The sequence below is a fragment of the Protobothrops mucrosquamatus genome, unplaced genomic scaffold (assembly GCF_001527695.2).
Source record: "Protobothrops mucrosquamatus isolate PMUCROS unplaced genomic scaffold, P.Mucros_1.0 scaffold_226, whole genome shotgun sequence".
Lineage (NCBI taxonomy): Eukaryota > Metazoa > Chordata > Lepidosauria > Squamata > Viperidae > Protobothrops > Protobothrops mucrosquamatus.
This window is the reverse complement of record NW_015386302.1, coordinates 40408-62310: the sequence shown is the minus strand read 5'-3', so window position 1 is coordinate 62310 and position 21903 is coordinate 40408. Positions and strand designations below refer to the sequence as shown.

Below are 21903 nucleotides of genomic sequence, written 5' to 3'. Positions count from 1 at the left end.
GCATCGCTATGATGCAAAACCGGAAGTCAATCTTTGATTGATTCTTAATAATGAAACTTTTCCTTAGAATTATAACTGGGATCTTTCCAAACAATTGCATCTCATTCCCCTAAGTCATAGATCTCTATTGTAAATATCCCTGCAGCACTTGTTCAGAGGTTTTTGTACAAGTTAAATCATAACTTCTCTTAACAGTTGTCTTCTAACTGAATATAATAATCTCCATCAGTTTTCTTAAGAATGCCCAGTTCATCACTGATCCATATTGCAATATCTAAGCTTTTAAATTCATGCCCCTTTCAGTGTAAAAATATCTGACATTTGAATAGTACCATTTATTGGCCCATTGGAATTTTACAAATTTTGAGTCCCTGTCCTAGTTTTTAATTCTCCCTTTATGTTTTCTGATTTCTTGGCCTCATTCCTTGGCTGAATAATTAGCTTTAGGCTTCATTCTACTGTATTTCTTTTTTTAAAAAAGAAAGATAATTTTGAAATTAATTTCAGTGCATATATATGCACGTACAGCGACACAATTTCTATATTTTTAGGAAAGCTTGTCCTATACTGACCAGTTTTCATTAACATATGGAGTAGCCTGCAGTTCATATTCATTCTGATCAGTCTTCTTCTTCAAGACAGAATACAGAAAGATGAAAAGTGAAATGATGGGTTGACTTTAGGTTGGCAAAAAATACCTATGGATACTTGGGAGCTAATCTGGGTGAGAAATGTGAAGTTTACACAAGCTCAAAATCTACGTGAGAATTTTTATAAAATGTTTTATAGATGGCACTTGGATCCTTCAACTATGTCTCGTATTTATGTGAATTATGAATCCAAGTGTTGGAGGTGCGGACATCCAGATGCAACTTTTTTCCATATGTGGTGGACCTGTAAGGTTATTAAGGCCTTTTGGATACAATTGTGGTGGAACTTACAGCAAATTTTTAAAAAAAGGATCATCTTTCTCCCACAGCTGTTTCTTTTAGGTATTGTGCAAGATTTAGATGCAAAAGAAATAAATTTGATGCTTTATTGTTTAACTGCTGCTCGTTTGCTGATAGCCCAAAATTGGAAGAGCCCAACTCTGCCTACAATGGAAGACTGGAGATTGAAAGTTTCGAATCTTGCTGAAATGGCAAAGATTTCGGCTTATTTGAAGAATTACTCGAATGAACAATTTTTATCAATATGGAGAAGATGGATTGTTTATATTCAAAAGAAGCACAGAGTGGTAGAATATAACTTAGGTTTTTAGATTTTCTTTTTTTATTTCGTTTATTCTTTCTATCTCTTCATGTAGATTAAGATATTTTGTGGAGTTAGAGATATTAGTATTTGTTTATTTATATATGAATATTATCCTGGGATTAGGTTTGGGAAGTCCGGGGGAGGTGGGGGATTTTACTTGTTTTTGTGTTTATCTATGTTTATGATTGTTTTTTATGATGAAAAAATAATAAAATTTCTTTGGGAAAAAAAAATATATTTTTAGGAAAGCTTGTCCTATACTGACCAGTTTTCATTAACATATGGAGTAGCCTGCAGTTCATATTCATTCTGATCAGTCTTCTTCTTCAAGACAGAATACAGAAAGATGAAAAGTGAAATGATGGGTTGACTTTAGAAGATGGATAGAAGAAACTGTTACAATTAAAAACAAAATTACAATAAAGAAAGGAAGTCAATGGCAGGCAAGAAAAAGAATGAAATCTATATAAGAAAAATATGATAATTCAAGAATCCAGGAACTGAATAGGAATAACTTGTAACCGGCCCAAAGCCACCCTGTAGAGGAGATGGGTAGCATAAAAGCTAAATAAATAAATAATAAAAAAGACATAATGCAGAAGGATGGAAAACCTTAAAGTTAACTGTTGAGTTTCATTTTAAATCAGCTTTTTTCATACCTCTTCCAGGGCTGATAGCTGTGAGCAGAGATTTGTGATTATTTGTCTTAATCTGCTTCTCCTTTTGCAAGAATGCCTCACTTTCTTTCTTCTCTAGATATTTGTGAGATGGGTAGAACAATCCAACAGTCTGAGTTCCTTGGTCTTTTTTCTCTTCGGTGTCAGGTCTTGAGATTGGCAATGAAATAATTGATTGTTGTTTGATTTGAAAGTTGATATTCTGTTAAAATAATTCAAATAATATAAGAATCCCACTAATGCATTTTCCTTAAACAAAAATTAACAAACAAAAACAAACAAGCAACAGGGATGATAAAGGGCTTGGAGGCTAAATTGTATGATGAATGGACATGTCTAGCCTATCAAAGAGTAGGATAGGCGGGGGGGGGGGGAGTGATAATTGTCTTCCAGTACTTGAATGGCTTGATGTTTTCTCTAGAGTGCCAGATGACAGGACAAGAAGTATGGGTGGAAGTTTCTGACAGTAAGAGCAATTAATTAATGGAACAGCTGGCCTTCTGATGTTGTGGGTGTTCCATTATTGGACGTTTTCAGAAATAGACTGGACAACCATTTGACTGTGGTGGTGTAACACTCCTGCCTTCAGCAGTGGGTTGAACTAGACCTCCAGTCCTATGATTTTAATTTTTTAGGAAACAAGAGCTATCTTCTTACATCTACCAGTATGATGTACTGACAGTTCACTGACAGTTTATATATAAATGTGGGGCATCCAGATGATACTAGATGGCAATAAAAACAGACATGGTGGTGTTGGGTTAGTGGCTGACACTAACAGAGTTTAAATACCCTATACGCAGGCACTGAATGATAGAATGGTGTAAATCAGGCACGTCAAACTGCCGGCCTGTGGGCTGGACACATCATGAGGAAACTGCATCCACCCCATTGCCAGCAATGGGGAAAAAGTTCCTACGGCATGCAACGTCACGTGACATCGTGAGTTTGACATGTGTGGTGTAAATGAATCTAACCTAAGAACACCAGGTTTGTTCACATTGTATTCCAAGAACTTGAGTTCTGTGAAAGCTGGAAGAGCGCTCTTATATTATTAAAATATATATTAAGCACATGATCAAATCTATAAATGGCCTTAGATAAAAAACTTCTGAGTTGAAAATGCTATAACCTTTTCTCTTTCCAGATAACACATTTCATTCTGCCTCTATTTGGAAAAAAAAGTGGATGAACCAACATAGAACTGAGATCCAACCTGAGTCGATCACCGGGATCAGAGGTTTATAGTCTTCCAAGCTTTCATGCTAGAGCCCATCCTCAGAGAACTTCTTTCTCTCACTCCATCATGAGTCCAAAAGCTTGGAAGAGTAAACCTCTCAAGATTAAAACTCTCATCCCAATGACCGACTCAGATTGAATCCTGCAACATTATTCTAGAATACATATATTTGCCTTCATTTGTGATAGAATTGAGAACATATATATTTGGTACTAAAATATCCATATATACAGTACTTTCTCTGTCTTAAACATCTTTTGAAGAGATCTATTGTTTCAAGAAATGCAAATCTTTTCTAAAATTAAAGTAAAAATATTAGAATCTTGTTGGGGAAGATTTCTAAAAATCATATTATTATTATTTACAAATAGGTCTTCCAAAATAATAACTAAGGATCTTTTAGTTGGATTTAAGATTTCCCAAACATCACTAAATCTAACAAGTAGAAAACCTGTAATCTAAATTTGTTAATTTGATTTTGATTAGTTTTATACTTATCAGATTGGGTTGGGAAAGAGTTGAGACAATGGGTGTCAGGTCGCCATCTTCAGCTTGGCGCCTTGCTAGCATCCCTGCCATCAAAGACTAGGAGGGAGGAGGGGGTCATGGGGGGGGGAACAAATGGGCAATCAACCTGTATGTGTGATGGGAAACAGGGAGGGGGGAATGACAACTTGATGAAGAGCAGGGAAGCTCGGAACCAGTTTATGTCAGCATCCAAGGCCATTCAACCTGAAAAAAAAATGTGGATTACCCCAAACATCTCAGCATTCTCAAAACACCTAAGTGGATTCTTATTGGCTGAAGATGGATTAGTCATGGGGGGAAGGCTGGGATGAAAAGAAACTTTTTGTATCTTTTGACCGTGGGAAATTTAATTCTAGCCTAACTCTACTACAACCAATATCTTTTAATAAAAGAACCTATCACTTCAACTAAACAGAATCAAGAGTCTTTCTTTCCTAAGAGATTGGATTGGGGCAGGCCTGACATTAGACTAGAACTGCAATTGTAGTCAACCCGGAGAGGAAGCTTCCTCTACCGTGGGGACCATGCACACAATGTCCACTCAAAGGTGCAATCAGGAGGAGATCAAAGCCTGTGGGGAAGGCGTCTTCAAAATCCCCTCCAAGACTGAATGGCTGGGAGATGTGTCAATCCATCAAGAACCCAATGGTCCCTTGAGGTTGGGAAGAAGGAAGATTGGTAAGAAAAACCCATGGGGGGTGAATTTTACTCATGGAAGCCGCGGCAGCCGCTGGCGAGACCAGGGAATGGAGCTGGAGGAGCTAGAGGAGGAACCAATCATGGGGGAACTGGACCAAGAGGATTGGATGATGAAGCAGGCTATAAAGTTCTTACAGGGGGCATTCGATAACCTCAAAGCAGGTGAAGCCTTGGCCTGAGCAAAGCATCCCACCACCTGGCCAACTCCAGCCACTGTGAGCAATGGTACAACCCCTTCTGCCACTGCTACTACAGTGACATCAGCTCTCACAGCAGTGGCAATTTCCCCAGCACCTGGCTCTGCTGCTCAACCTGCAATGTCTGTGGATGCAGCACTGGCGAGGTGAAGAGTCACAAGACATCAGCCCTTGGCCTGAAATTTAATGGAGACCTCAAGCAATTGGGATTCTTCCTATGCAAGTTTGGACCTAAATGCAAGAGTATGGTGCAAAAATAGCTGATGGGGCCAAGGTGCAGTGTGTGACAATGGCACTGGAGGGGACCATGGCAAAGTTGATGGTTACCTTCCACAATGATGCCTCAGAGCTGAGAAACTTCGACCACTTCATGGCAGTACTTCAGATGCATTTTGAAGACTCCCTAGCCGACAACCAGGCTAGGGACCACATAAAAACCACCAGCCAGGACCAAAGAGAAGTGGCCGAATACAGCCAGGAGTTTTGCAACCTGGCCTGCCGATTGACTGGCCACAGGACATGTTGATTGGGTGTTTTTGAGATGGGCTGAGTCATAAAGTCTACAACACCTGCATCTCCAGGAGAGCCCCCCCCCTCCATGGCTGGTATGTCCTGGTGGAGGAGGTAGAAATTGACCTGGCTTGGTCTAAATATCATCCAAGCCATGGGTGGCGAAGATCTCTCCCTGAAAAAAAAGAGGTTCCAAAGCCACCACCACATGACCAGAGCACATACTGAAAATCCATCAGCTGCTTCAAGTGCAGGAGAGAGGGGCATCAAGCTGCCAATTGCTGAGCCACATGCCTGACCCAGAAGGCACCTCCAGGATCTTCCAAAAACCTGGTGAAACCACCACAGAGAATGCTTGCTTTGTGTGGTTTTGTTATTTGATTAATTTTATTTGACTTGTAAAGACTCATGACTGATTTTAAGTTTTGGCTTCCCATGGTCCTAATTGTGTCAAGCAACTGTGATTGGCTTTACCCTGTTACATATAGTCTGTCTATTACCTTAAGCACGTCTCTTTTAATAAACAGGCAGGCTTGAGGCAATGTTTCCATTTTTTTCAATGACCAGGGGTTGCTCAAATTCATGAGTGAAACATTGTTTCTATATTTCTTCTCCTGAGCTTTATTCTTGTGATTTGGGGGGGCATAGCAAAAGGGATTGGGTGTGTGTGCATTCTTACCACAATCCCTGCTTTGTGCCAAATAAGTATGGAGAATGGGTGGGTGGCACCCATACTTATATTGGCACAAGATTTTTGTATTTGATGAGTATTTTCATCAGAGTACTGGTATATGGGGAAACAAGTTCTTAAATTGTTAATGTGAAGGAAAAAGGCTTGTTAGAGTCAGTAAAAAAGGATCCCTGCAGTGGTTCCCAAAAGGAGAGCTTTCAATCCATGGGTGAAGTGGGACCTGGGAAGGTCTGTTCCACTCTGTTTGCAGTGGTGACTTTCTAGAAGATGACCGAATCCAAACCCAATTCTCTGGCTCAAATGGATGGAGAGTCTCGTCTGGAGGCAGTATCTGGGCCAGTGTGCTCTGCTTCCAAAGGTTGTGGAGTCATCTGCGCAGGGCTGAAAGATATGAGACCAAGACCACCTCCCCCCTTTGTGAGTGACCCTCCCAGAAGAGGTGTTGTTGGTCTGACATAGGAATGGAGAACAGAGGATAAGAGATGGAGAGATGGAGTGGGGTGGATACCTTGCAGGCAGGGCTTGAATGGACATTAATACTGCAGTTGTTAATGAAACAGATAAACCAGTCACAAACAAATGGGGGCACCACAGATGAGGAAAATGAGAAGGTGGATTCTGGTAATTAGGTAAAATGAAAGAGAGCAAGAAAAGATGAAGGGTATTGCCTCTGAAACTGAACAAATGCAACATAAATTTTGTAAAGCGCATGTGAGATTTTAGGACTTGCAGTTGAGAATGCTGGGCAGGTAGAGAATGCTGAAAGTTCCAAATAATTTTATAAGCCTAATATTTTAATGTGTACAATTTGTCAGGAGCATGGAGAGTCAACCTTTAACATTTGTTTTGAAATTTTTTAAAACATCCTGACAGCATTTGGCCCAATATTATCAATACAAAATTTAGATGAAAAGACCATATTATTTTAGAGATCAAAAAAATGCTTATATGTTTCTGACTTAATTCCATAGTAATTTTACTGACTACTGATAGGATAAGAAAATTAACTTAATAAAAAGTTTATTTCCCTACACAAGCAAACTTGAGTTCATGAGGCTCCTGTGATGAACATCTCCCATGTTTTAGGAAAAGGATGGACAGATAAAACACACTTAAACATACAGTAAATGCAGGAATATTTTTTTCTCTCTAAATGAACTTAAAACATTCCCTCCTGACAACCTTGCTTGTTTTTTACTTTCTTAAAAGTACAGAGGGAAAGAAAAAGGGAACACAATTCTCTTTATCCTGTTTTGCTGGCCAGGCAAACTAGGGTGAAGGCATTTTTCTTTTGGCGGCTTATTGTAACATTTTTTCCCTAGCAGAATTTAAATTCTTTTCTCTAGGGATTAGAGACACTTAACAGCTACATTTATCTTGAGGACACATGAAGACTTTGCCACATATATACACACAAGGACTATGGAAAGAGAAAAGGAAAGAAAAACAACTCTCAGTTTACAAGCCCTGGTCATTCCCACCATGAATCTCAGTTAAATTAGGGAAGGCAAAAATCTTAATAAACATATTAAATTGTTGCATAGAAGAGGGGGGGGGAATCAAGGTTCCTGTGTTTGTGTGTGTATGTATGTGTGTGTATCCTTTTCTTTTTAATAACCTTTATTTAGCCAAATTGGTTTTCCAACTTTGTCTCTGAGCAAAGACCACTCTTTACATAATCCGTATGCATGCTTCTTTTTCATTCCAGCCTGAACGGTAGTCTTTTGATCCTGGGCTTCTAGAAGTCTCCCTAAAGGAGACACAGGACCTTGGAATCCGAGCTTCCCATATTTTCAGACAACACTCTGACCCTTGTTCTTGTTATACACAGTGAGATTCCTTCCTTGACTTTTCTGTGCTTGCAGAGTGACTCAAACTGGGATCCTCTGCTTCCTGGCAAAGCAAATCTTATGGCCCTAGCCCCTGGCAAGGCAACTTTTTAAGCCACAGTAGCCCTGTGCAACATGACTTTTGAAACTGCCCTTGCCCAGTGCCCCACAAGGGGATCTGGGAGGACTCTTACTTCTTTTTGCAGAGTATGAGGGTCCCTCCTAGAAGAGTGGAACTTTGTCAAGAGATTTCAGCCAGTTACCCGAATACCAATCCTCCACTCACCCTGTGTTCTTCTTTGGCTTGATTTCTCTTTTCCCTGTCAGATGGTCCCACACGCTGGTCAAACCCCCTTGCTTTCCAGAATCCGAATCTGGGTGCAGCTAGGAAAGGCACAGAGGAGGTGAGAGCCAGCTAAGGTGAGGAGGATCGTCTCTTTTGCACTTCCACACACTTCTTGCACAAACTCTCCCTTCGGGCACCCAGGGACAAAAATTTTGCAGTACTCACCTTCTTTCCAAGCAGCCATTGAGAACAAGACTCAAAACTCCCTTTACTACCCTTATTTTAAATGGGCAGAGTCCGGGAAACCCACCAACAGACACAAGGGGTCTGCTGCCGGCAAAGTGGAGGCTTACCCAGGCCCACTCCATTGGTCAGGTTAGTTTGGAGTCCCATCTGGGGTGTCAAATGGTCAGAAGAAAAATCAGGTCCGGTTCCAATCTGAGAAACAAAATGCTGAAAACAAAATGGAGGCTGCAGGAAAGAAGGTTTTTGTTTATTTGGTAGCCAGAAACTAAAATGGCAACAGCATGTTTCTGGGGTGGCTGACAAATTAGCTTGGTGACTGCAAGGATTTTTATAGTTTACAGTATTTTGTAATTTTGAGGCTTGCTTTGGAGGAAGACAAGTGGTCCCACGTTCATAAGGGTGAATGTACAATGAACAATGGTCTAGTTAGGGTGGGAGCCATTGGAAAGCCAAATGGAAAGCCACTGGAAAGCCAATGGTTAAAGCCATGATATCAACATGGCAGGACATTTTGGCTTTGTCAAAACCTTGCATTTAATTAAACGGTGGTTTTGGTGGCCATCATCAAAGAAGGACATAGAGGGCTATGTAGCTAGTTGCCTTAAATGCGCCTGCCAAAAGGCGACAAGGGAAAGCACCAGGGCTCCTCCAACCGGTGGCAGGGCTTAAAGCCCATGGAAGGAGATTTCAATGGACTTTATAGTAGAGCTGTCTGAAAGCTCGGGAAACACAGTGATTTGGCAGATAATTGACTTATTCTCCAGACAAGTACACTTTGTATCCTGTCAAAAAATCCCCTCCACTCACACTTTAGTGAAGTTGTTTGTGCAGCATATTTACCAGCTGCATGGAGCCCCAGAGAGAATCCACTTAACGTTTTAAAAAACTTTTGGGGACCACTCAGGGGCTTAGCTCCTCGCATCATCTGGAAACAAATGGTGGCTGTGAACATGTGAATGGGATCCTGAAGCAGTATCTCTGATGTTGTTTTAATTATCAGCAGGACAATTGGTCAGACCTCCTGCCTTTTGCTGAGGTTGCTTATAAAAACGCAGTGCACAGTAACACTGATTTCACCTATTTTAAAGTGACAATGGGGCAGGACTTTGTATCTATTCCTGAATTGCGCCAGGCCACCCCGTCAACCACCTCTTTAAAGAAATGGGTCACCTAACTACAGAATACCTGGCCAGTAGTAAAAAAAACTTTGGAAGAGGCGAGGGAAGTGTATAAAACAGAAGCTGACAAAAGATGCACGAAGCCAAAAAACTTTAAAGTTGGAGATAAGGTCTATCTATCTACCAAATACTTGCAATTCAGACAACCGTCCAAAAACTGGGCCCAAAGTACATTGGCCCTTTTCCCATAAAAAGAGTTATTAACCCAGTGACTGTCAAACTCCAATTACCAAAGACACTTAGTATGTATCCGGTATTCTATTGTAGTCTCCTTAAAACCAGAAATCACATTGTCCCTACACCTAGAATCACAACCACCTCCTGATCCCATCATGATTGAGGGGAGCAGCATTTTGAAGTTAAACTCCTGGCTAAGTTCTTGTCAATATATTCCCTTAACTCCCCCATCTCTCTAGGCATCATTGAGTTGGGCTTGGGGAATTTTGCTCCTGGTAGGATCTCAATTGCGCAGTCCATGGTGTGATGGTAGAGTAGGGTGTCACATTCTTTTTCACTGAACACCTCCATTATTCCCAGTATTCCTTAGGGAATACCTCCCTAGTCCCAATATTCTTTAGGGATGGACTGCGTCTTCGGCAACTGTTCAGACACTGTCCTTATGTGCCCACTCCCTTTCCCCTTGTCTCTCTGCTGCTTAGGCTCATTGCTGTTCTTTTGGGAGGGGAATTTGTCCCCGCCATCACTACGCGCCTCACATCTTTCCCCCAGTGCACGGCAGTATCATAGCCTCTGCCATCTTTGGTGCCACTATGAACTGAATAGTTTCTTTGTGATTCCCCACCCTCAGATGTACTGGTTCAGTTAGGTAGGAAGAGGACAACTTGCCCACTAGGGAGCCGTCAACTTGCTCTAACTTCATGGGGTGGTACGGCTTCCTCATTCGCAACCCTAGGTTTCATATTGTCTGCAAGCTGACTAAGCATCAGGTGCATCTAGAATCTATCAGAGCCCTTACCACCCCCTTCACCCCCAAGTGGGGCACTATGATCTCTACTTGGGGCAAGAAGGCGCTGGTTGCTCCCCAGTCACAGTGGGCCTTGTTCTCTGTAGGGGTTGCGGTAACAGAGCTGGGATGGTTGCTGAAGGTTGATCAGACACTGTCCCAGAAGGCTGTTCCTTCCTCCGTATCGGTTCCAATCCCTGCTACTCCAATCTGTTGAATTTTCCAGCAGCTTTTTGACTGATGGGCTATGGCAAGCTATCAGATACTGCAACTCCACCAGTTCTTCTCACTCTGCCGCTCTCTTTCCTGTCCATCTCAATTCCTAGGTGAACATCACCTCTGAAGAGATGAGAGGGAACTCAACCTCAGCTGCCTTTGGCACGATGGCCCACCACAACTCCACTCCTGTCTGGTAGAAGCTCCCTGCTGCTCCAGTCTCCTGTGCTGCTGGTTTCCCAGTCTTCTCCACTCAATCCTTCAGACAGGTCACCTTCATCTGGGTACCAGAGTCCACTTGGCCTGTAATTGGGTTCCCCTTCACCAATCTTGTCCTGGACTTAGCCATCTGCTCTCCTTTATGTTCCACCCTGGCCATCTTCTCCTGAGTCTTCATAGCTCTTCTGGAGGCAACCAGACAGGCTGCAAGAGCTCAGGACTCCCTGCTATATTTATTTTAGTTGAGAGCTGGTTTAATGTCAAGGTTCCAACTAAAGAACCCAACCAAATATGCACCGATGAGACAATCCAATCTCTTATGCAAAACATTATTGAGTACATAATTTTGGCACAATTGAAAGCAAAACCAACTCTCGTTATTTCCCGTGTGAATCGCTATAATTAAAACATACAATGCTCCCTCCCCTTATTAGTGCATGTCACAATGTCCAATCAAGTGTCAAAAGGTTGTTATGAGAAAGTGTCTTTGTGGGTTTGGTAAACTCCTGTTGAAATGTCCTTGGTTCATATGATTGGATTTCTTTTTATTATTATTATTATTATTATTATTATTATTATTATTATTATTATTATTATTATTATTATTATTATTATTATTATTATTATTATTATTTATTATTTATTATTATTATTATTATTATTATTATTATTATTATTTTTATTTATTTCTTTTTCACTATACAACAAAAATAAAAATAAAAATACATGTATTTTTTTCCTTAACAGTACTGTGTTATACATCTCACATATATTATTTACAATTTATTTACATTAGTAATCATATCTTTTTGTTTCTCTGTTCTAGCCAATCATAACATTTGTTCCATATCTCATAGAATTCTGTTGCTTCCTTGTCTTTTAGTTCTAGCGTAAGTTTGTTCATTTCCGTGCATTTTAGTATTTTGTATATAATCATATCGTTTGTAGGTATGTTTTCACCTTTCCAACACTGGGCATATACTATGCGGGCTGCTGTTAATATATGTACAATGATATATTGGAGTTGTTTTTCCATCTTTGAATTTATTATACCCAAAAGAAATAGTTCAGGTTTGAGTTCAATTTGCACCTTTGTTATCTCCTGTATCCAGTTCCTCATCCGTTCCCAATAGATCTTTGCTTTAGGGCACAGCCACCACATATGATAGAATGTTCCCTCCTTATTTTTGCATTTCCAGCATTCCGGATTCATATTTTTGTACATTTTAGCCAATCTCGCCAGTGTTAAATGTCATCTATAGAACATTTTATATTGATTTTCCCTATATGCAGTTGACAATGTCAGTTTACAATTTCTGTTCCATAATCTTTCCCATTCTTCCAGTTTTATATTTCGACCCACATTTCGTGCCCATGCTATCATTGGCCCTTTCACTATTTCTTCCTCCAAATCTACCTCTAATAAATATTTATAAGTTTTTGTTAGAAATTTTCCTTCTTTGCCTGTTAAAATTTTATCCAATTGCTGTGGGGTCTGGTTTATTGCATGCTCTTCCATATCCTTACTATGTTTAGATTGGATCTGTAGGTATGGCCACCAATCTATAATTATTCCCTGTTCTTCTAATTCTTCTCTTGATTTGAGGTTTCCTTGGTTATCTAGTAATTCTTTGTATCTAATCATCTTTTTTTTTATCCAATGTGTTAGGGAGGATCATTGCTTCCATCGGTGAAATCCAATTTGGGATTTTCCTATAGTGTCTTTTTTTAACTTTTTCCCATATCCGAATCAGCGCATCTCTTATCTGATGTTGATAAAAGTATGTTTGTGTTTTCTTGTGTTTTCCCCATAAAAAGGCATGCCAGCCAGCCTGCAGGTCGTGCCCTTCAATCATTAAAACCCTTTTATTGTCTAGGTTTATCCAATCCTTAATCCAGAGTAATCCAGCTGCTTGGTAGTAAATTTCCCATTTTGGGAGCCCAAGTCCACCTCTACTTCTACTATCTTGTAACATTTTCATGTTTATTCCTTTTTTGCCCAACCAAATAAATTTGTTTATTATTTTGTCCAATTCGTCAAAAAAAAATTTCTCTAATTTTATTGGGACTGTTTGGAATAAATATAATAGTCTTGGTAATATATTCATTTTAATCAACGCAATCCTACCTAGTAATGATATTTGTAATTTCCCCCAGACCTCAAAATCTTTTTTCATTTGTAATATCATTTTTTTATAATTATCCTCTTTTATTGAGGAACATCTTGTGGTAAGCCAAATTCCTAGATATTTAATCTTTTTTAAAATTTGCAATTCCAGATTCTCTTCTAATTTCCTTTTCTGTTTTTCAGTTAGGTAACTAACATTTTGGTCTTTTCTCTATTAATTCTTAATCCTGCCACTATTCCATATTTTTCTATTTCTTTCATCAAAATATCTCCTCTCTCTAGTGGTTCCTCTATAAAAAAGACCAAATCATCCGCAAATGCCTGTGTCTTATATTCTTCTGTCTTAACCTGTACCCCTTTTATCTCTTTATTAGTTCTAATTTGAGTTAATAGCACTTCTAAAGTCAAGATAAAAAGTAGAGGTGACATTGGACATCCCTGTCTTACTCCTTTATTTATTTCAAAGCTTTTTGTATTATCTCCATTGATTATCACGCTGGCCTTTTGTGTTTTATAATATTGCCTTTATCATGTTCTCAAATTTCCCTCCAAATTTCATATCCTCAATCTGTTGGAACATAAATTGCCAACTGAGATTATCAAATGATTTCTGGGCATCTAAAAAAATTAGTGCCACCTGTTTTCCAGGGTGTGCTTCGTAATATTCTAAGACATTTAACACCGTTCTCGTATTATTCCTAATTTGTCTTGTGGATAAAAAACCATTTTGATCTGGATCTTTTTGCAATTATGGTGGTAAAAATTTTGTAATCAGTATTCAACGAGATTGGCCTATAATTTTTAATCTGTTTGGGGTCTGTGCCTTCTTTTGGGATAAGGGATATAGTAGCTTCTATCCAGGAGTCTGGTAGTTTGGCTTTCTCCAACACATCATTATATACATCCAATAGTATCTTTTCAAAGTCCTTGTAGAGGGTCTTATATACTTCCCCTGAAAGGCCATCTGGCTCTGGGGTTTTATTATTTTTTTGTTTTTGCACCGCTGTTTTTAATTCCAAGGCTGTTATTTTCCTATTCAATATTTCTCTCTGTCCTTTTAATTCTGGCAAGCCATTAGCCTTTAAGTATTGTTTTATACTCTCCACATCTATTTCCTCTTTTTTATATAGTGACTCAAAATAATTCTGAATTATTTCTTTCTTTTTATCCATTTTATATTGTAACTCTCCATTTTTATCCTGTAGTTCCTGGATAAATCTTTTCTCCTTCTCTTTTTTTAATTTATAAGAGAGCCATCTCCCAGGCTTATTTGCGTGTTCAAAAAAAATTTGTTTTGCTATTTTCAATTCCTTTGTTCTTTCCTCTTGATCTATCATGTTTAATTTATGTTTAACCAAAACCATTTCCGTTTTAATCGATTCATCCTGGGGCTCTTTTTGTAATTTAGATCCCAATCTCTTCCTGGAGTATATTTTGCGTTTGCCTTTTCACCTTGTTTTTTCTTGCTATATAGGCTATTGCTAGACCTCTCAAATATGCTTTTGCAGTGTCCCAAATAATTTGTAATGATGTTTGTTGTTTTGTATTCTCATTAAAAAAATTCCATTTCTCTTCTAATCCTTACTGTAAATTCTTTTTCTTTCAAAATGTGAGAGTTCATTATCCATCTTCTTCTTACTTTTTTCTGCCCTTTCCAAACTATTTTCAGAGGATTATGATCGGCCCCTATATTTGGCATTATTTCTATTGTCTCTATGTCTTGCCCTACTTCTTCATTCATCCATGCCATGTCTATTCTAGACCAAGATTTATGCGGGTTCAAGAAAAAGGTATATTCTTTTTTTTTATTCCGTTTGCTCCACTGATCAGATAAATTAAATTCATGTGCCAAATCAAAGAATGTCCTTGCTAGTGTTTTCCTTTTCTTTTTCTTTTTCGTATCACTAATATAGTCTTTTTTTACATTCACTACCGCATTATAATCTCCCACTATACAAATATTTCCCTGTCCAATTTCTATAAGTTTCTCATGTAATTTGTAATAGAATTCTTTTTAATTCTCATTTGGTGCATATATTACCACTAGTAGCCATGATTTCTGCTCAGTTTATAATTCTGTTGCTAATATTCTTCCATCTCTATCTTGGTACTTCAATTTAGCGTTAATTTCTTTTCTAATATAAACCGCTATACCTCTCTGTTTTTGTTCAGCTAGTTTTTGTTCCTGTGTTGTTCTTTGATGTGTACCTCTTGTAAACAAACTATGTCTATATGTTGTTTTACTAATTTTGTTAGCATTTGTTTTCTCTTTGCTGGTGCATTTGATCCATTTATATTAATTGATATTAGTCTAATCTCCTTTTCCATTTTCTACTTGTGTGTTCTATTTGTGTGTTTGTCTTGTTCTTGGACCTACTCCTCTTTCTTTCTTCTGTCCTTTTTCTTCCTTGCTTTCTATCCCTCGTTCTATTTCCCTTACGTCCTGCTGTTGGTCTTCCTGGCTTTTGGATTCCAATTCTTCCTTGCTGCTATTCTCTTCCTCCACTCCTTCCACTTGTTCATAAAATTCTTGTGCCTTCTCTAGGCTGTCTATCTTAATCCTTCTCTCCCTCCATGATATCAACATCCCTTCTGGGATTAACCATCTGAATGGTATGCTTCTTTTAATTAAATACGCACTGAGGGATCTATAATCCCTTCTCTGTTCCCTTATTTTCTTTGGTACCTGTTTTAAAGTTTGTATTTGCACACCTTTATAAATCATTGGATCCTCTCTTGTAATTTTGTAGATTATATCTCTCACCTTTTTCCTAGCGAATCTAATATGTACTTCTCGTGGAAGTCTGTTGCGTCTGGCATAATTTGTGTGAATTCTGTACGCCTCATCTATCTCTATCAATATCTCTTGTTTGTCCCTTTATAGGGCCTCAGCAATCAATTCCACCATGATAGCACCCAAATCCTCTTCCTTCTCCTCTACCACATTTTGGAATCGTAGGTAGAATGCTGCCCTATCCATTTCTAGATGGATGATCGATTCCGCCATTTTTTTATTAGTTGCCAACATTTCTTTATCTAATGTATCAACTTTTTCCCCTACTTTATCCAACCCTACTTCTACTGTCTGAATTCTTGCTTCATTTTTTTCAATCGTTTGTTGAATCATCTCAATTCTATTATCCAATTTATTCATATCCCCTCTCATTTCTATGTGATTCTTAGATATTGTCTCCTGCATTTTTAGCATTGTTTCTTGGATAGTAAGTAGTGTTGTCTGCATGGTCTGCATATTAACTATTAACTCTGTTTTTCTGTACCAAACATTCCTTCTAATGTCTTTTGACCAGGTGGGGATGAGGGTGTCAGTGCTAGGCTTGACACCGTTTTTTTTCCTGTCCTCAGTGTTGTCATAGTTGTCACTTGTTTCTCTAATATTTTCTATCACTCTATTTAGCCAACAGCTTATTTAACTTTATTTTAACTCTAAACTTCTAATTCTTCGTTTTCCTTCCTCAACTCCTCTGAAACTACCTCCACTGCCACAATTCCCCAAATCTCTCCTTACCTTCTCCAACCCTCTTCACTTTCTTTCCTTTTTCTTACTTATCACACAGTCTTTCTAAAAGTCCAAATTACTTCTCCAATCGTGTATTATTAATCGTTAGTCCGTTCTTATCTTTTTATCTCGTCCTCTCGTCGTCTCCTTTGCCTTCCAAGCCTCGTTCACGTTCCTGTCACTTTCAACGTCGTGCACCGTCCTCTCATCGTCTCCTTCCCTTCCTCTCGTGCTCGTCACCATATCCCCCCTTCAATCCTATTCACTTTCTCTTGTAACTAATGGCATCGTCTCTGTTAAGCTCCGGATTTTCCTTCTGATCTCGTCTCTCTCGCTGTCAGTCTGTTCCTTTCGCTTTCGTCTCCTGTCACATCCTCTCGCCGTCTCTTTCACCTTCCGGATTTTCACTACGCTCCACTCACTTTCACACTTAAACACGTACTCTCGTCGTCTCCTTGGCTTTCCGAATCCTCTCCATGTTCAGGTCTATCTCCAACTTTCTTCTCCAACCACTTTCTCCAAAAATCTTTAATGCTCCACAATGAATTCACTCCTCCATTTCTCCTAAATCGCCATTTTCTCTTCCTTCCCAGCTGCTTGCTTATCGATCTTCTCCCTTCACTTCTCTCGTCCCATAGGCTCCACCAACTCCGCCTTCGCTGCCATCTCTCAACTTCTTCTCCTTAATCCTCCACCGTCTTCCTCGTATTTGCGCTAAAATGTTTACCACAAGGTCTTTCCTTCCTTTATGTCTCCCTCCTGTTAATCCTTTGGTTGTTAAATCTGTCAATTCACGGCTCTTCCCGCCAGATTGCCGCTTGCATTGAGGATTTCCTCACCAGTTGAGCTTCCTTTCAACACCCATCCTAATAGACAAGTAGATCTTTTTAGACTTTTCTATTATTCCTTAGAAATATTTTGAACTATTTTGACTCACTCATTAACACAGTCTGTTAAGTTTCTCTTTGCTTCCGCATCCTCTGTGATTTTGTCAGGGCCTCAGATCCGCCATCTGTTGATGGCAGAAATTTCCACGGTGGATTTAGGGGTTTCCTTCATCATAATGGGTGATCGCCTCTCACCTCGTTACTCTTCCGGCTTCACCCTTTCTCACGCGTAGCCCTCCAGGCTCTCTACGCCCCCGAAGGGTCTCCAAACATAGAAAGATCAGAGTTAGGGGACAGAGACTGTCCTCTTGCCTCCGCACCGTCCTGACGTCACCAACGGAAGTCCTTCTGATTGGATTTCTTGTTGTTTGGAGTCTGCATTCCATTTCCCCCCTCCCCCCTATTGCATTGGTTAAGTAAGAAGCAGCAAGGGTGGCAATAATGTGCACATGCTTCAAGCTTGACACCAAAGATGGAAGCCTCCTAGAATGCATATGGGTCAATATAAAAGGAAAAAAGAATGACATTGCCATAGGTATATACTACAGGCCATCCAAGCAGAAGAAATAGATGAACTGTTTGCTAACCAGTTAACAAATGTATGTAGGAAACACACCACAGTAGTAATGGGGGACTTTTAACTTCCCTGACATCAACTGGGAGATAAACTCTACATCAAGTGGGAGATCAAACAAGTTCCTGACCAACCTAGTTGACAACTTTGTCATCTAAAAGGTAGAGGAGGGACAGCTGTACTGCACCTAATTCTTACTAATAGGGAAGAAGTGATAGAGGGATTGAAGTTGCAGAAACTTTGTGGGAGAGTGACCATGTCATATTGGAATTCAAAATAATTCAAACACAAGCAATAGAACATAATCAAACCAGTGTCTTGGACTTTAAAAAAGCTGATTTCAACAAACCTTGAGGGATCTTGGGAAGGGTTCAATGGATTAAAATCTTAAAGAAAAAAACAAGAAGCTTGAGAAACTCTGAAAAGTATGATTATAAAAGCCCAGTCCAACTCAATACCACTGAAAAAGAAAAACAAGAAGTCCAAGAACAAACCAGTATGTTTGTACAAAGAACGCTCTGATAAATTAAAAGACAAAAAGGATAAGTACAAAAAATGAAAAGAGGGACATATAACTAAGGCAGAATACCAACAAATAGTCCAAATTTGCAAAGATGAAGTCAGAAAAGCTAAGGCTCAGAATGAAGTAAAACAAATGTCAAAAATAACTTTTAAAAAGTTTCTTTCAACATATTAAAAATCAAGGAAATAATTGTCCACCAATGGGAGAAGATGGCAAGGAAGTGATGGGCAACAAGGAGAAAGCAGAACTGTTTAATTCATTCCTTGCACCTATCTTCACACAAAAAGGAAAAAAAATTGCCCAATGTACCAAAGCAGAACCATAAATGACAGACTGGAAATATAGGTCAAAATAGGCAAGAAAATGTTAAGACAACATTCATCCCCCTAGACAAGTTCAAATCACCAGTTCTTCTCAAAGTTCTAAAGGAGCTAGCAGATGTGATCTTGAACCACAGAATCATATTTTTCAAAGATCCTGGAACACCAGGGAACCACCAGAAGACTGGAAAAGAACTGATGTGATTTCCATCTTCAAAAATGAAAAAAAGGATCCAGAAAACTACAGATCAATCAGCCTGACATCACTACTTAGTAAGATCCTGGAAAAAATAATGAAAGAACAGATCTGCGAACACATAGAAGGAAGCAAAGCTATTACTAGGAGCCAACATGGGTTTGTCATAAACAGATTACGCTGAAGAAATCTTATTGCATTCTTTGACCAAGTGACTAAATCAGTGGACTAGTGAAATGATGTGGACATTATATACCTAGACTTCTGTAAGGAATTTGACAAAGTAAACCACAACCTATCTCTTAATAAGATAGAAAAATATGGGATAGACCACATCACTACCAGATGAATTCATAAACTGCCTGAAAAACTGCAATATATACTGTATTTCTCAATGGAACTACATCTACAGCAAGGTCCCTTCCAACTCTGTTATTCTGTTATCTTTATAAATAATTCAAGACAGAAAATATATCCTTCTATTTTCCCCATAACCACAACCCAGTGAGGCGAATTGGGCTGAGAGAAATTGGCCTAAAATCACCCAGCTGGCTTTCATGGCTAAGGTAGGACTTGAACTCACAATCTCCTGCTTTCTAGCCTGGTACCTTTACCATTAAACCAAAGTGGTTGAAACACCTTGCCTTACAAAAGTCAAGTTTGGGCTCCACACTATTGAATAAAGGAGTAAAAGGAGTTCTATTTTGCTGGATATTTGAAGTCAAGTGGTTCTCTTTGAATTGCCTTTTTGTAAGCTTCAATAATATGATTTTTAGTATTTTTATATTTGTTATGGTACTTTAACTAGAATTTATGGAAATGGAAATGTTTTTCTATACTATTATGAATTCCCTAGAGTAATGAAGCCACATATTTATTTGCAGTAAATAAATAGACAATAATGTGGATACAAAAGCTCTCACCGTATTCATGTGATCAATATTTGTGATGCTAAAGGACTTAATACTTGTTTGGTAAGTCCAATGCCACAGTAGGTGAAACAATGATTGCAACTGTGTGGTGCCGTGTCATGCATATGGGTGGAATTAAGACTTTTCCTGCTTTTGGTGCCGGTGGGTCACTTTTTAACTGTGACAAATCCATTTTGAGATTTGCACCAGGATGTTTGTTGTAAGGAGTTTTAGGAGCTTCAACAAAAGGGTTACTTATGGTCCTGGGGCTATGGTTGCTCCCCTCTGAGGTATATTACATGGGAACACTTTAAAATAATTGTTGGTATCTCATATAACCAGAGTTGACTGTCTTTTTGTTAGATAGTACTAAGTTGAAAAAATATGTTCAGAGATTGTTTATATTATAGAAATTCTTACCATCTGAGCTTCAGAAAGTTTGCTCTCACAGATCATACATTCTTTAATGTGAAGTGGATTTTCTGCACCACATGCAAAGCAAAGTACTGCATCCTTTAAAGTATAGAACAAGCACAAATCACTAAAATTTGTAGAATATGTATCAACAATATATGCCAATATTCTATACTCTAAGTTACAATATTCTACAAAAGAAAACTTTCTTATAGGAAAGGAAGAAACAGACAGATTAAATTTGAAAGGCAACTCAGTAAGTAAAAAATGTATCATATCAGGGAATGTAGCTTATAGGAGAAATCAGATTTAACGCTTAAATGAAATTTTCCTTATGTTGCATTTGACAAAGAACTTCACAAGCTTGAGATATTAAAGGAAAGCCATTACATTGATTAAAGGCCAAAATTCATGGATGAGCAAGAATTAGACCACATGCATCTTGCTTGGTTACATCAAGAATTTATATCAGCATGATTCACAGTGACTTATGGACATTTCCATGTAGTTTTCTTGAGAACAATATCGAAATGTTTGCTGTTTCCTAGGGTTACTAGATCTATCAATTGCCATCTAGTGGTTGTCTGATTTTTGCAGGTCAGATCCAATAGCCTTCTATTGCTTTCCTATTTAATTCTACCAGAAGCTTTTGTTCATGAAGCTAAGCACCCAAAGAAACTCCTCCAAGTTTATAGCAACTGCAGAATTTCATGCTATTGTACCCTAAAATAGAGATTTGCTATAGACTGAACGTACGTGTTGGTACATACCACACTAGGGACACATAAAATCATAGGATTTGAAATCAATAAATACCAAAGGAAGATCCAAGAAACAGTAGCAATAGCAATAGCACTTAGACATATATACCACCCCATATTGCTTTACAACACTCTCTGGGCAGTTTATAATGTCAGCATATTGCCCCCAATAATCTGGGTCCTCATTTTACCAACCTCAGGAAGGATGAAAGGCTGAGTCAACCTTGAGCCCTGTCAGGATCGAACTCCAGGCTGTGGGCAGAATTTGCCTGCAATACTGCATTCTAACCACTGCACTACCAGAGCTCAATAAAGTATTTTCAAAGCAGAAAATTTTAGAGAAAAGAACACTGAATTTGGAAAGACACAGAACACAGAATGCTGTAGATGTGACATTTAACTGACTATTATTTGTACTTGCCTGGTAATGACAATCTATTTATTATCAAAATGTTATATATTTTTTACATTACTTACAACTGTGTTTTACATTAAAGAGAGGATTTTTATATAATTGGAATTAGGTTCAAAAGTAGATTCATATTTTATTTATTAATATATTTGCTCATGAGTAAACCTAGTCTCTGATAGTCTGGTTCAGGGCTGTCAAACTGCTGGCCTGTGGGCTGGACGCATCACACCCACCCCATTGCCGGCAATGGCAAAACAGTCCCGATATGTTGCGTGACGTCACGTGACGTTGCAAGTTTGACATGTCTGGTCTAGCTCATAGTCTAGGGCAGTGGTTCTTAACCTTTTTGAACGAATCGCCCCCTTGAGCCAATGAGGAAGTTGTCATCGCCCCCCTCCCCCAACATAACCTCTCAATCACAACATAGGAAATAATTCTTCAATTTATGCAAACACTTTTTTTGTTTTCTTTAAAATTGTCATCAGGACATATCAATGCAAATAATTTATTTCCAGTCTTTTCCCCA

At 38.7% G+C, this 21903-nt stretch overlaps 1 protein-coding gene across 1 annotated transcript in view; it reads right to left on the bottom strand.

Annotated features, from left to right (window-relative positions):
* DZANK1 (double zinc ribbon and ankyrin repeat domains 1) overlaps nucleotides 1-21903 on the bottom strand; it is a gene marked incomplete at its 3' end in the record, with an annotated part of 33699 nt that overhangs the window by 9269 nt on the left and 2527 nt on the right. Inside the window, 2 exon segments of the mRNA XM_015828823.1 lie at nucleotides 1914-2133; nucleotides 20211-20303. Coding sequence (XP_015684309.1) covers nucleotides 1914-2133; nucleotides 20211-20246 — 256 coding nt within the window.